This window comes from Danio aesculapii, chromosome 14 (genome assembly GCF_903798145.1).
Source record: "Danio aesculapii chromosome 14, fDanAes4.1, whole genome shotgun sequence".
NCBI classification, from domain to species: Eukaryota; Metazoa; Chordata; class Actinopteri; order Cypriniformes; family Danionidae; genus Danio; species Danio aesculapii.
Window position 1 is genome coordinate 8,305,541 of NC_079448.1, and position 16,227 is coordinate 8,321,767.

Genomic DNA, 16,227 nt, shown 5'->3' on the forward strand with positions numbered 1-16,227 from the left:
AGTTAGAGTTGACTTTTAAACAATTTTAAATCCATTCAGCTGATCTCCATGTGTGGTGGGAGCATTTTTATCTTAGCTTAGCATAGATCATTGAATCGAATTAGACCATTAGCTTCATTAGCGTAAAGTTTGACTCTGTAGTTAGAGTTGAGTTTTAACTCATTTTAAATCTTTTCAGCTGATTTTTGGGGGGGAACATTTTTAGCTTAGCTTAGCATAGATCATTGAATCGGATTAGACCATTAGCATCTCGCTCAAAAGGTTGTCTATTGCTACTGATATTGCTACCGCCGTCATTCAACTCGCACATCTACCAGCTGTACAGAAATCAATAGTGCAATTCGGTTGCAGCATATGTTGCCAGATTTGCATATTTTGTCAATTGTGTGAGGTGATGAGCTTCATACAAGATCTGGTAACTTGACAAACAGAGAAAAATAAATTTTTCGTAACTATATACTGCCATACAAATAACAGGATAAGGAGAAATAACAAATCAGGAGGGCAAGAGATGGGTGAGAAATACGTATATCATTGCACCTGCTGCAGTCATGGTATGGCAGCAAAGTTCCTTGGTCATTACACCAGAATGAGAGTATAGTTCGACCTTAAAAATAGCAACTTTTCATTTTCTGTTAGTCTTAGTACATGATGTAACTACAGAAGAGTCGATCTTTAAATAGGAAAATTATCAAAACTCTTTTCTTTTTTTTAATTCTTGAGTGAGATGCTAATGGTCTAATCCAATTCAAAGATTTATGCTAAACTAAGCTAAAAGTGCTTTCGCCAGACTCGGAGATTGGCTAAATGCACTAAAACTCATAAAACTCTTCTGTTTAACTCTAGGGGAGATGTAAAATTAGGCTATTTATAAATTTATTGGAGAGTTCCTTTCTTATTTGCAAAAATCCAGAAATGTGACCTTACAAGGCTTGCTTCCGTAGGGACAAATGTTATTTGCATTACGATCCAGGAATGCATCCTTCAGGCTTATCTTTCTCACACCTCAAGGTCCATATGGATGCCACACATGAACTAACACAACTCAATTTACGACCCCCTGAAGAGTGAAAGCAACCGTGAAAAAATAAAACCCATCCGTTATTCCTGAATCCACCTTTCATTCTTGTCCAGCAACATGCTGGATGGTCAAACGACGTCCGGATAGAAAGCGCTCATAAAAATCAATGAATGAAGATTAATCAGGGATATTTTATTTTGTTGTGTGCACCAGCGAATTCCACTTGGGAACAGCAGGAAAACATTCCAAAGTAGCACAGATTTACCACATATATTTTACCACAAAGTGGAAAGGAGTGAAAAAGAGGATTCGGATTACTAGTAAAGCCTCGAGAAAATGGAATAATGACTTTTTTGTCTGTTGACCTTTGCCAGTGTTAAAGTTTTTCAACTTTGCTATAAATTGCAAATTCAACACAGGGTAATCGAAACGCTTTGAGTTCAGGCCTACAAAAGCATTCCTGCTAAAATTGGACTTTGTGGTGGGCTCAATGGGAAATCTGGGGGGGATTGCATCAATGGGCCCTTCGAGTCAAATCAAGACTTAAAAGTTTTAATCAAAAGAATCTTTCACCATTCTTGACTGCCTTTAAAGATTGTGTTTGGGTTGGACAGTGTAACAAAAAGCTGTCTTTCATTGCCAATATTTGCTTGAAGCCTCTAAATGCACTGAAATCTTTCCAGTTAAAACATCGAAACAAGATTTACCTGAAGAAATATGGCTTTAAAATGGTTTATAGAGAATATATTTCATTTTAAATCTAATTTATTTTTTTTTCTCGCCACATATTCAAATTGAGGTAAAGAAATTTAGCACAAACATCACAAAAGATTGGTGTCTGCATCATATTAGATTTAATAAACGATTTGCTATATTTAGAAACATATTAAATGCAAGCAAAGTGTCTACTTTAATGTTCCAAATTACTTTTATACAAATATAATGTCAAAATGTGGGTGAATTAACATTACACACCGTAAAAAATGGCAATTAATTAAAAGTTTAGTTAAGAAGATATATTATTTTAAGTCTAAAATAAATATAACAGACTTTTACACTTTTGAAAAATATTAAAATATAAATAAAACATTACCATATATCACTGGAAACTATGCAAATTTATTCAAATTGAGTATTAACACTGTTATAAATTCATAAATGATTATTTTTACGACCCAAACAGAACCAGCCACATCTCAATTCTAGAAGATACTGAAGTGGATAACCGACAGAGACCCATACAAAGCAGGCCCGGGCTTCCTTTTTCTGCATGAAAGAAACCCAAGAACCACAATCTCATCCCCGTGTGGCTTCGCAGAGAGAGACGACCCCTCATCTGGATCCAATGTCCATGAAGTCTCCCCGTCTCTCTGCTCTCCTTTCTTCTCAGAAGGGAATATCGTTTATTGGACTGCTTTATACGTCAAGTACATGGAAATACTTTGGGATATGTGACATTCATTTCTCCCCCACCGGGCCGCCATGCAAGAAAAAAAAGAATAATTCTTGAGAAACACTACCATGTCATGAAGATTCATAAAACTCTTTCAATTGACTCCTTTTGGCTCTGATGTTCAGTAACAAGACATAAAATTCAAGATATTCTAGGTACAATAATTGCATATTATTTCCACTTATCCAATGTGATCTTCCTAAAACTGTAGATCACTTACAGTTAAAGTCAGAATTATTAGCCCCCCTTTGAACTTTTTTTCTTTGTTAAATATTTCCCAAATGTCGTTTAACAGAGCAAGGAAATTTTCACAGTATGTCTGATTAATATTTTTTTTCTGGAGAAAGTCTTATTTGTTTTATTTCAGCTAGAATAAAAGCAGTTTTTATTATTTTTTTTATGGATTTTAAGGTCAAAATTATTAGGCCCTTTAAACTAGTTTTTTCTATAATCCACAGAACAAAACATCATCGTACAATAACTTGGCTAATTACCCTAACCTTCCTATTTAACCTAATAAAATTAGTTAAGCCTTTAAATGTCACTTTAAGCTGTATAGAAGTGCCTTGAAAAATATCTAGTCAAATATTATTTACTGTCATCATGGCAAAGAAAAAATAAATCAGTTATTAGAAATGAGTTATTAAAACTATTATGTTTAGAAATGTGTTGAAAAAATCTTGCCTCCATTAAACAGAAATTGGGGGAAAAATAAACAAGGGGGCTAATAATTCTCTAAAAAACATTTACCTTGACATCCAATACTTTCATTTATTATTATCTTCAGTCAAAAAGAAGCTTTGGAAAACATTTTTCTCAATATAGTGGACTTTTATGGTGCTCAGTGGTGTGCATTTTTGAGTTTCAATGCTACTTCAAAAGGCTTTACACGATCCTACAGTAGCCGAGGAATTAAGCTCTTACCTAGTGAAACGATCTGTCATTTTCTTATTAAAAATGTTTAATCTTTTTAACCACACAAACATATGAAACCCCTCTGGTCCTACCCACACCCACCTGCTCGCTCGATGCCGATTTTGAACTGGGAATAGATCGTTCTAACAAGGAAGCTAAAGACCGCAGGTTTCACCATACAGTATGTCATTAGAGCAGTGTTTCCCAACCGTTCCTGGAGGCACACCAACAGTACATATTTTGGATGTCTCCCTTTTCTGACCCATTCACTTCAGGTGTTGGAGTCTCTTCTGATGTTATGATAAGTTGATTCAGGTGTGTTTGATTAGGGAGAGGTTGAAAATGTGTACTGTTGGTGTGCCTTCAGGAACAGGGTTGGGAAACATCTAAACTGCATTAGAGAACCTCTTGGGATCAAGAGGTTTTATGAGATTTACCTACACAACACTCAACCGCTGGCCTCAGTGACACTCCTAAACCTCACTCCTATCCGGGTCATGGCACCAATTTAACACCTTTGGTCCAACACCTACCTGCCCACTTCAAGCAGGGCTCAAACTGGAGATTTTGGCATGAAAGGCAGGTGCTCTAAAATTGTGTTAGGTTCAATGGAAAATTGTAGTGGGGTCAAATGAAGACTTAAAAGGGGGAGGGGGGGGTTGTTTTAATTGGCCCCTTGAGTCAAATCAAGACTTTTATTAAATCAAGTTTTAATCAAATTAATTTATTGATTTAACAATTTTGACTGTCTTCGCCTATTAAAGATTGTATTTTCTTGGACAGTGTGAACTAATTCAGGCATTTATTGCAAAAATATAGTTTAAGCCTACAAATGCACTGCAAACGTTCCAGTTAAATTATTAAAATAAGATTTACCTGAACAAATATTGCACTTGACATTAAAATGTTTTAAAAAGTTTTTAGATAAATATCATATTCAATTTAATAAACCTAATAAAAGCATAAACTTCAAAGTTTTGTACCTGCCTCCCATGTCTCTAAACCTCACTCCCATCCGGGTCACGGCACCAATTTAAGCCCTTCGGTCCAACACCCACCTCCCCACTCTGAGCAGGGCTCAAACCGGTGATTCTGGCAAGAGAAGCGGGTGATATAATGAGGAAGCTACAGTCTGTGGTCTCTAGTGTCTGTCACTACCCACCTCTTTAGTTCAGGTCAGTGAGGTTTACCTACACAGCACTCACAAGATGGCTGCTGTTGCATCTCAGAGATAGTGCCAGACAAGCTTTGTGTGGGTAAAAAGTACATAATTAAAAAAAGGAAAGAAAACAACAGATTGTTTTGCTAGTTAAGTTATTTCTCAGCTGGCACTGTGTAAACCAAAGAAACTGCAGTTTAGAAATATAAACCCAGAAGTCCACTACATGCAGAAAAGAACCTGTTACTGAAAGGAGATTGCTAGTTAGAGGATTGTGCAATTGCAATTGTGACAACATGACACACAATACTGTCCAAAAGTCTTAGATCCTGGTTACCCTTTCGATAACAAAACCTTTTTTAGATAAGTTATTTCTATATTTTGCTGTAGCGTGTGAGTAGGAAAATCAGTTTACATTCCCAAAATTTTAGTAATTTAATAATCCAGTAATATTTTTGTTTGCACAAGGAGTATTTGAGCAGGCAGTGCTCCACAGTTTCTTCATCAAGAAACAGAACAAACTGAGAGATACTAAATTCAGAAGAACTGGCAACATCTCCAAGACACTTTGAGAAACATAATATTAATAATACTAAAAATAATAATATCAATAAACATACTTCTTAAGACTTAAAATTACCAATATTATTGTGGTTAGCACTGTCGTTTCACAGCAAGAAGTTCACTAATTCGAGTCTTGGCTGGGTCAGTTGGCATTTCTGTGTGGAGTTTGCATGTTCTCCCTGTGTTGGCGTGGGTTTCCTCCGGGTGCTCCGGTTTCCCCCACAGTACAAAGACATGCACTATAGCTGAATTAAATAAACTAAATTGGTCATAGTGTATGTGTGTGAATGAGTGTGTATGGGTGTTTCCCAATACTGGGTTGCAGCTATAAGGGCATCCGCTGTGTAAAACATATGCTGGATAAGTTGGCGGTTCATTCCGCTGTGGTGACCCCAAATGAACAAAGGGACTAAGCCGAAGGAAAAAGAAAGAATTAATTTTTTGTACATATACTTCCAATATAACACTGGTATTACATCATTAGTGCAATCAATCAATCAATCAATCAATGGTCAGTAACTTTTTAGTTAATTTATGATTTTAATAACAATAACAACAATAAATTGTGTCTAAAATTATTGTTTTATTACTATATTACTCATAATTTTAATGAATTTGTAAAATTTTAAGACCCACAATTTAAAGACCCTTATCTCTAGCTGGGATCGTGTAAAGCCCTTTAAAGCTGCAAATGGCAGCTTAGAAATTCAAACCTGAAGTCCTACAGAAGTCCACTATATGCCAAAAAATCCTGCAAGTTTTCCCTCAAAAACCTTCATTACTTTTCAACTAAAAAATAAAACAAAGAAATGAGCATTCTGAATGACAAGGCTGTGGAAAGAAAAGAACATTCTAGAAAAGAACTAATCCTTTAACCAGCAATCTCCATTAGTAACTCACTGTAAGTTGGTTAGTTCAATCCAATGAAATTTTCTAGCCATTACTCTAGTAATTTTCTAGTCAACTTTTATTAGTCAAACTGACTAAATATATGAAGTTAAACCTAAAAATTAGTTGAAACCTGATTAACTTACTAAAATAAGTTAAATTAACATAAAACCATTTGTTGTGATTACTTTGTCATATCATTTTTACAGTTCTTGGTTTCTCTTTTACCCAATTCGTGTCGGACAAATACAAAAAAGATTGTGGAGACATCCAAAAGGGATGATTTATGAGGGACCGACAATTTCGTGGGACTCGTTCTCGATGGCGTCTGCATGTAATACAGACTGTTTACGACCCTGCTAATCAAACAACGGCCTCAAATGAGCACCAACGGCATGTGGGCACCACCTGAACGCACAAGAACAATGGCGAAGCATCGACGCACATGTTGCGCTCGCATTTGCGCGTAACACAAACCCAACAGAATAAACCTGGATCTACCTGGACTTCATCAAACGTACAAACGCGTAAACTTCCTGTTTGGCTCCTGTAGCTCGTCAGCTGAACTCCTCAAGGTTAGCGCAACAGTGTAAATTATATTTACTTGAAATCATCTGCTTTTTGTTGTTAATAATCCCCGCCATATGACGTAAGTTAATACAAACTGTCTGTCAAAGCAGTTTACGGGATAAGAGCAATCACGGTGTGAGGGAGTAAAAGGGGACTGTTTAAAAGACGGCTGGTGCTAGTCAAATCACTAGCGTATGTTTCACAGTTGCTGGCCCGAAAGCGTTTTGAGTTTTTGTGTTGTAAAGCATAAAGGATGTGGATTTGGGGTGAGTTCACATACACACACACACACACACACACACACACACCTGTCGCTCTCTTCCAGATGATACAGAGACTTGGCAAATGCTAATGGACAAGCTCCAGTTGAGGAAATCTGATCCACTCTCACACACACAGTGAAGTGCTCTATACTGTTGAAAACAATCAGCTTCAGATTCACGTTCAATGTGAAAAATAAATAATAATAACTGACTAATTTTGTTAACAAAACTAGTAATTTATAATTATGAAAACGCACTTCAGCTTATTCTACTAACCCTAAACTTAACCCTGAACTTCAATGTGAAAAATAAGTTCGGTTTATTTATAAACTAATTTCAAGAGGATCACTTGCTTATGATTGATCATGGCTGGTCCTGCATCAGCTTCACATATTGCGCTAATCAGAATACTAACTCACTTTAAATAACCAGAGTTTTTCACTTCGGTCATCTTCATTTTGAAGAATCCCCCCGTCTCCTGATAGAGCAGCACGGCGGCCCAGTGGTTAGCACGGTCACAGCAAGAATGCCACTTGTTTAAGCCCTCACCGGGCCAGTCTGCGTTCCTGTGTGGAGTTTGCATGTTCTCCCCGTGAATGCGTGGGTTTCGCCCGTGTTCCCCGGTTTTCTCCCACCGTCCAAAGACATACAATATTAGTCAATTGACTAAATCCAAAGTGGCATCATAAGACAAACTTTTAGCCAGCTATATCTCTTAGCTATTCCTAACACGTTCACAAGCAGGGGAGTTCTCGAGATCCACCTGAGCTCAAACTCCCCTCTCGCCCTTAAAACGCTCGAGGATATTCTGAGCTCAGGGCTCTCTCCCGGGACAGCATGCCAAACATGCTTTATTATCAATCATCAGCTAAGTGTGAACTCTTGAAATTATAATAATTGGCTAATTCTGTTAACAAAACCGGTCATTTAAAAATATGAAAACGCACAACAGCTTATTCTACTAACCCTAAACTTAATTTAAAGAACTTCAATGTGAAAAATAATTAATAGTAATTGGCTAATTTTATTAACAAAACTGGTCACTTATAATTATGAAAACGCATGTCAGTTTATTCTACTAACCCTAAACCAAATCTAAAGAAATACAATGTTAAAAATATTAAATAATTGGATAACTTTATAACAAAACACGTCATTTATATTTATGAAAATGCACATCATTTTATTCTACTAACTTTAAATCGAACCTAAAGAACTTAAATGTGAAAAATAAATTATTATTATTAATAATAATAATAATAATAGGCTAATTTTATTAACAAAATGGGTCATTTATATTATATTTATGAAAATGCACATCAGCTTATTCTACTAACCCAATCCTAAAGAACTTCAAGGTGAAAAACAAATAATAATAATATTTGGCTAATTTTATTGACAAATCTGGTCATTTATAATTTTGCAAATACATGTCAGCTTATTGTACTAACCCTAAAGCCAACTTAAAAAAATTCAATGTGAAAAGTAAATAAATAAATAAATAAATAAATAAATAAATAAATAAATAAATAATAATAATTTTGTTAACAAAACTGGTCATTTATAATGATGAAAATGCGCATCAGCTTATTCGACTAAACCTAACCTAGAGAACTTCAATGTGAAAAATAAATAATTATTGGCTAATTTTCTTAGCAAAACTGGTCATTTCTAATTATAAAAATGCAAGTCAGCTTATTCTATTATCCCTAAACCTAACTTAAAGAGCTACAATGTTAAAATAATCAATAATTGACTAGTTTAATTAACAAAACTGGTCATTTATAATTATGAAAATGCACATCAGCTTATTCGACTAACCCTAAACCAAACCATAATATTAATATTCTAATAATAGTAATCTTGTGTGTAGTTGCACATTTGCGATTGTGAAATTGCTATTGTGTCAGCGAGATACACGGTACTGTGCAAAAATCTTAGCCCGTAATTACTCTTTTGCCAACAAAAACTGTTTTAAAGGGATAGTTCACTTAAAGATGAAAAATGAATATTCACACAACCTTTAGTCGTTCCAACTACCTTTATAAGTTTCTTTATACTGCTGGACACAAAAGAAGATATTTCAAAAAATGTTAAAAACCATTGACATGCATAGTAGGGTGGGGGGGGGGGAGTCAAACAGGTTTATGACAACTGAAGAATGAGTAAATGATGTCAGAATGTTAAATTTTGGGTGAACTATCGTTATTAAATAACACTATTTAAATCTTTTGCTGTAGTCTGTCAGCAGAAATGATCAGATTACAGTTACAAAAATATAGTTTTTGCAATTACTTGTAATAATCAAGTGAGATTTTTGAGATCTGAATTCACCACCATCATGAAGAAACAGAACAAACTGAAAAAATGGTGCAACATCTCCAAGACACATCTGCAAAGCTTTAATATTAAAAAGTAAATGAATAAATACAATAATAATAAAATTCTCATTACTCATACATTTTTTCTTTACCACGAATCTCACACAATGTAGTGTATATACTAAATACCGGCATCATCTCAGTACAAACGCATTTTTAGTGAATTTAAGATTTAATGAATGACAAAAACAACAATAAACTCTGTCTGAAATTATTATTTTATTACTATATGACTCATACTCCTTAGTTTATTACTATTACTCATTATATTACTCATTTTTACACTATATTACTCACTAATAATTCAGGAGGGCTAATAATTATAACTTCAACTGTATGAATAACATGAAATACATCGTTTGATTTCAGGGTGATATGTGACCCATGCATTTATTTGTTTCAAAAATGAGTATATGTGCAGCGTATACACACACACACACACACGCACGCACACACGCACACACACACACACACACACACACACACACCTGTCTATAATTAGCCACAGACTTTTCCCGGCAGACATACAGATCTGGGAAAAAGCATGAGTGTACCTCTGATACTAATTTGCTGGGCACGACTGACCCACCCTGGCACAGTCTGTTATCAAGAGACTGATCTTACAGCACATACTGTACGCCATGGCATATCAGTACCAGCATCGCTCTGATTTACTGCGGCGATAATAGAGATAATGATTCGACACACAGGAAGTTGTAATGTAATAAAATCTGAAGAAAGTAAGGTTTACGCTGACGAATATACTCTCCACTGAACTCATGCTTCACGCCGCGAGGTGAGTAAAGCTCGTAAACTAAACATCTCTCGATATTCGGAGCCAAACCAACCAAACCAAAGGGGTCTACAATTAAAGACCAGACAAAACAAGGAACAAAGCCTCATTCGCTTCGTGAAAAACCGCAAGCTGACCCCGGGTTCACTTTGACATGTTCCAGAAATGCCTGCGACTTATCATTTTTCTGCTTGCTGTTCAATGTGCAGCCACTAGAGGCCACCAGACCACCTCTTTTTTTTATTGATTAAAATGGGAATACAGAGTTATACATAAAATAGTATACAAGGGCACAAACAACACAAATTAAATACATTTAACTCATATTAGTAAGAATATTAACCATATACATTAAGTATTTTAGATGTCTTGAGAGCATTAGGATTACTCAGTACTGAAGTCAGGGAATCATAAAAAATCTTTAGATCAATTAAAAAGGAGTTTACCGTTTATTTATAGTCTACGTATATTTGGTTTTGTGAATGTGATACTTTAAAAATAACAAGGATTTTAGTTAATTTGTCCATTTTTGATAATCCAGAGTTGCAATCCATAAATAAAACCATTTTATTAGTTATATTGATACATTTATTGTACACTTCAAAAAGTAATAGGGAAACTTGGGACCAAAACAGTTTAGAAGCAATAGCAATTGAAAAAATAAATGGAGAATCATAACAGTCCTGACATTTTTTCCTACCCATCAGATTATGCCACCAACACTGTATTTGAATGATTCTGAGGTTGAGGATAGGGATTAGGTAGGTTAGGGTGATATTACAGCTTCATATCACACAAGTCCACATTAAAATTTACACTGGTCGCAAAATCTGAGGGGTAGCATACAATGAATAAATTTTTTATATTCATTTATAACCAAACCACTTCCAGGACACATATACAATCATAACAATGATCCCATTGAATCTGAATTGATCTCCTGTTTGTGTCTGGATAAACAGAGGTGCTGCAAATATATATAAATCCGCCTTTTGATTGTTTGACTGGGGCTTGTTTCATAAATGAAATACAAGATGCAATTATGAGTCACGGTTTACTGAGCAAATGTATTTTCATTCGAGTACAAACAAACTTTAGAGTTACGTCCGTTTATTAGAAAACCAGTTTCAGATGTGTGTTGTACTTTACCAGATCTGCCCGTATGTCACAAATCACATGGGATGTTTTGTCTACGGACTGTTTTCCCAGTACTTTCCATTTTAAGCTTCAAGAGAGCAGGAAATTATAAAGTAAGAGTCATAAGTGTCTTTGGCCTGCTGTTCTGGACACAGTTTTAGCCAATGGGGTTGAATCTTTAGCAGTAATTGTAATTGAGCCCAGCAGCTCTTTCACTCCTTCCAGGAAACTCAGAGTCATTAGCATCCATGTTACAAGCAAAAATGTTTTTTCTTCATCATAGATTATGATTATGTTGATGATGATGGGTACACTGTTAGACACTGCCGCAATTTTACAGCCGTTTATTGCAAAAGCGGCCAAGAAAATACCACAGACATTCTTTACAGTTTACTACTATAATATGCACTGCATTGTTTGCCATTTTATAACTTTTACAGTAACTTACTGCATATTAGGAATTTGCACTATTCTACTGTAATCAAAGTAATCAAGTACTGCTACTGTAGTTGAAGACACAAGTAAGGCAGTTGATGAAAAAAAAGTCACTTGTTTGGAATTGATTTACAGTAAATTACAGTAAAAATTGTCATACTGTAAACTAATAAATGTGGTAAAGGGCATTTTACCATAAAAGTTGTTATGGTAAGACTATTTCTCTGTACAAAAAAAATAAATAAATGAAATTTGTTTAGGCCCCCCCTACTGTAAAACATATTTACAGGTAAGTTACTGTAAAGAGGCAGTTGTGGTAACTTGCTGACAACAGTGCTGCCAGTAAGTAACCGCAAAAATACAGTGTACAGTACTTCTAGGGCACTGTTACTAATACTTTTCTTGATATTTAAGCTGTGTAATTCATGGTCGTTTTGAAAGATATTGAATGAGCTGCACAGACATTTAGCGAGACATAGAATAAAAGGTTTAGATCAAGAGGAGGGGAACTGAAGGTGATAGTAAAATTAAAGGAAGGGAAAATAGGGCTTGAGAGGAAGATTAAAGCTTATCATTTAAAAAGCAAAAACATTTACCGGGTAACCATCACGCCCAGGTTTGCCCTGTGCAAAGAAAAATTAAGTATGATCAGTAAACAAAAACAAAAATTTAGTTAAAAAAAAATTTGTTTGAAAAATTGAAATTAAATCACCCTGGAGTATATATATACACATATATATATATATATATATATATATATATATATATATATATATATATATATATATATATATATATATATATATATATATAATTAGTTTGAAAAAAAGTGCAGTAAATAATAACAGAATTTGGACTATTACTTTTCATAATCATATATATCAATTACATATATCAAAATAATTATTTCAAATAAATTTAAATATTTAAATTCAAACCAATCAGAACTTGTCTTGTACATATACAGTACATTCCGGTTGATTACACGGTAGCACTATAGTATGGGGACCAGTTCTCCTTTATAACTCGCTTACATATAGTTACTTATTAGGTTGCATATTGGCTGTTTATTGGTACGTTAAAACAATCACTCCAAATCTCATAATCCTATGTCATAGCTAAACTTTAAAAAAATAATACAATCAAAAATGCAAATTCTCTCATCATTTATTCATTCTCCACTTGTTCCAAACTTGTTTGAGTTTCTTTCTACTGCTGAACACAAATGAAAATTAACATGTTAAAAAAAATGCCTTTGACTTCCATACACTCTCAGAAATAAAGGTACGCGAGCTGTCACTGGGGTGGTACCTTTTCTAAAGGTACACATTTGTACTTGAAGGGTCCATATTAGTACCTCAAAAGTATATATGAGTACCTACAAATTTTAAAAGTAACACTTTTGTACTTTTTATGTACTATTGTGTCCCCTTGAGGTATTAATATGGACCTTTTAAGTACAAATTTGTACCTTTTGTAAAGGTACCACCCCAGTGACAGCTCGCGTAGCTTTATTTCTGAGAGTGTAGTAAGGTTTGCTCTACTCTTCAGAATATCTAGTTTTATGTTCAACAGAAGAAAGAAATACTTTAGCGTGGGTAAATGTTGAGGTCCCTTGAAATGCCATAACAGCTACTTTTGTAATTATCAATAAGCAGTAAATTAATTTGCTGAAGCAAAATTCATGGTTAGTGAATATGTTCCCCATACTAAAGTGTTCTTGATTACTTCAATAGAGAAACCATTTTTACAACCAGTCGGTTTTTCTGCAAAGTAATAATCTCTATTAGCTGTATTGACAACACTTTACAGAATTAAAAGCTCTAAATGTTTAATTAACTTAAAATAGCAACAGATTTGAGATAAGACACCAGTGGACCTTTTCTCATGCCAGAAAACAACTGGAAGTTCCCAAACGAACCTAAACTGTTCAAATGTTGAAAGCTATTGTAGAATTTGACATCTGCAAGCATTAAACAGATCAATGAAATCTACATGACAGCATGTTAAAATATGGATTGGAAGCAACATATCTGTTTGCAACAAGGTGCTGACGGCTTGATTTGAACCTAAATCTAAAGCAGGTGACACTCAGTCTGCAACCTGTTGTTACACATTTTTGTCGGATTCCAGAAGATTAAGGTTGGTGTGAAGATTTAAGAGTGATTAAATCAGAAACAGCAGATCTTCCAGAATGCTTAATTTTCATCCACGCTTGATTGAAGATTCCAGAACACGTTATATTGCTTAATATGTTAACAGTCAAGTAATAAAACAAAAATTTGATTAATATTATTAGCAAATGATTAATCATAACAGATGACTGAAAGTTAAAAAAAAACATGGCTGTACACAAGGGATTATGCGATGTTGACCTTCTCTTACTTCAGCCTCCACATCAAATTTCCTGAAAGTTAAGAAGGTCAAGGTGCTCCAGGATTGGTCAGCCCAGTCACCAGATATGAACATTATTGAGCATGTCTGGGGTAAGATGAAGGAGGAGGCATTGGAGATGGATCCAAAGAATCTTGATGAACTCTGGGAGTCCTGCAAGAACGCTTTCTTTGCCATTCCAGATTACTTTATTAATAAGTTATTTGAGTTATTGCAGAGATGTATGGATGCAATTTTCCAAGATCATGGGAGTCATACACAATATTAATTCTTTTTCCACTGCAGCATGACTTTATATTCTATACTGTACATTATTTCTGTTAAGTGACAAGACTTTTGTCTAAGTTAGACCTTACTGTCCTAATTAAAAATCAAGACATATTTTATTTTGGTAAAATAAGTGTAATCTAGAGGCCTTTGCCTTTCATATAAGCCACTTCTGATACCAAGTGATCAACTAGATGTCAAGTTATTATTTGTTGTTCCTAAAACTTGGATAGGCAAGAAGACTTTTTACTTAATTACTAATTTACTTAATTACTAATTACTTAATCTAATAATCACATTAGCAGATGCTGAAGTAGTAAAAAAAGTAAAAAATAGTTTACGTCAAAATCTATTTGGAATCTATTTGGTAGTTGAGCATGAATTAGTGTGATCATATTATGCATATTAGTATATTGTAAAATGATACTGTTTATTCTAGATGCATTCAAGAATTTTCAAAGTACTGGTATGAATATTCTAGACGTCTTTTTTGGAAGCTCAAATGTGAAGATTCTAAACATTTACCAGTTTAAGCATGTCAGGAGGTATGAAAGATGACAGAACTTATCATTTAGACAGTCTTACCGTAATCCAGAGCTCATTTCTGCTAGATGTTATTGTTTTGAAATGTAAAGATCAGGTACTTACTGGGGGTCCTGAAAAATAAAGAAAACAAAACATGTGTTTCAGAGATGTGTGAAAAAACAAAAAGTCAATCATCTTTTTAACCTCAATAATTAAAAACAAAACACTGTTACACTTTTACCGTAGCTCAAAACAAATGCTTTCTTTTTTTATTGCACATTAGTGATGTGTTATGACCCTCAGAGGAGACAAAGAGGTTTAAGAGATGCGTTGAAGTTTTATGAGGCAGAAAGTTGTTGGTATTTTGGTCTAGACGCTGGCAGACTTGCTTTCTTGTCTTAAGAGTTTAGCATTCTGTCAAGTTCTGACCACTGTGAGCGATACAACTTTACCATTCAGAAAGTATTTATGAGAACAATGGTGATAGAGAAACAAAAAAGTGTGAGAAAAGCGAGACAATTAAAACTTATTTAGTTGATTAAAAGTTTAAAACTTCAAAATATTATCTCATTTCAGCCTACATGTTTTGGAAACCGCAAAAAAGTACTGCAGTTTTTAGGTAAAATGAACATTAGGCAAAGGCACAGACAGTACTTTTGTTCCTTTTCACACTAAATATATTACTAGATATATATTCACCAGTGGAGAGGCTACATAAGGGCCAGGATGGCACTGGTCCCCTCAGACAAAAATATTTTAAAGCTGAAAAATCCTGCATTGAAAACATGTAAGGCGGAATATGATTGTAATTTAATCTTGACGATTAGCAGTACACTTTAGTTATTGTAAGTTTGTCAATCAAATTTAAAGTCCTCCTCCATGGCCCAACTGAGCCTGGTTTCTCTCAAGGTTTTTTTTTCTTCACTTCCGCCTTTAGTGAAGTTTTTTTTTCCCTCTCCGCTGTCGCCACTGGCTTGCATGGTTCGGGATCTGTAGGGCTGCGCATCGTTGGATTACCTCTTCAGTATTTGGACTCTCAGTAGTGATTATTAAACCACACTGAACTGAGCTAAACTGAACTGAACTGAACTTAAACACTACAAACTGAACTACACTGTTCCTATTTACTGTTACCTTTTATGTGAAGCTGCTTTGACACAATCTACATTGTATAAGCGCTATACAAATAAAGGTGAATTGAATTGAATTGCTCCGCTCTTGCTCACCGCTGATGAGCTCTTTTGTTTTTGACTCGATTTGATTGATTGATTGAGACAGCTCTGAAACAGCTCTGAAAACTAAACTAAGGATGCTTTCACACCTGTAGATTGATTGTTTTGTTCCGAAACAAGAATTAAAAATGTTACAATGTTGCTCTTTGCTCTTGGTGCAGATCGTTTTCACACGGCAAAGTTTCTAAACAGACCAAAATAGCTAAAACAAGTCACGTGCGAGTAAACTT

The 16,227-nt window shown here is 34.7% G+C and overlaps 1 protein-coding gene across 1 annotated transcript in view; it reads right to left on the reverse strand.

The window, feature by feature from the left end:
• col23a1a (collagen type XXIII alpha 1 chain a) overlaps window positions 1-16,227 on the reverse strand; it is a 299,792-nt gene that overhangs the window by 73,707 nt on the left and 209,858 nt on the right. Inside the window, exons 4-5 of the mRNA XM_056472084.1 lie at window positions 14,889-14,896; window positions 12,176-12,202 (exon numbers count right to left, since the gene is read on the reverse strand). Of these exons, the coding sequence (XP_056328059.1) occupies window positions 12,176-12,202; window positions 14,889-14,896 (35 nt within the window). The remainder of the gene's footprint in view (window positions 1-12,175; window positions 12,203-14,888; window positions 14,897-16,227) is intronic.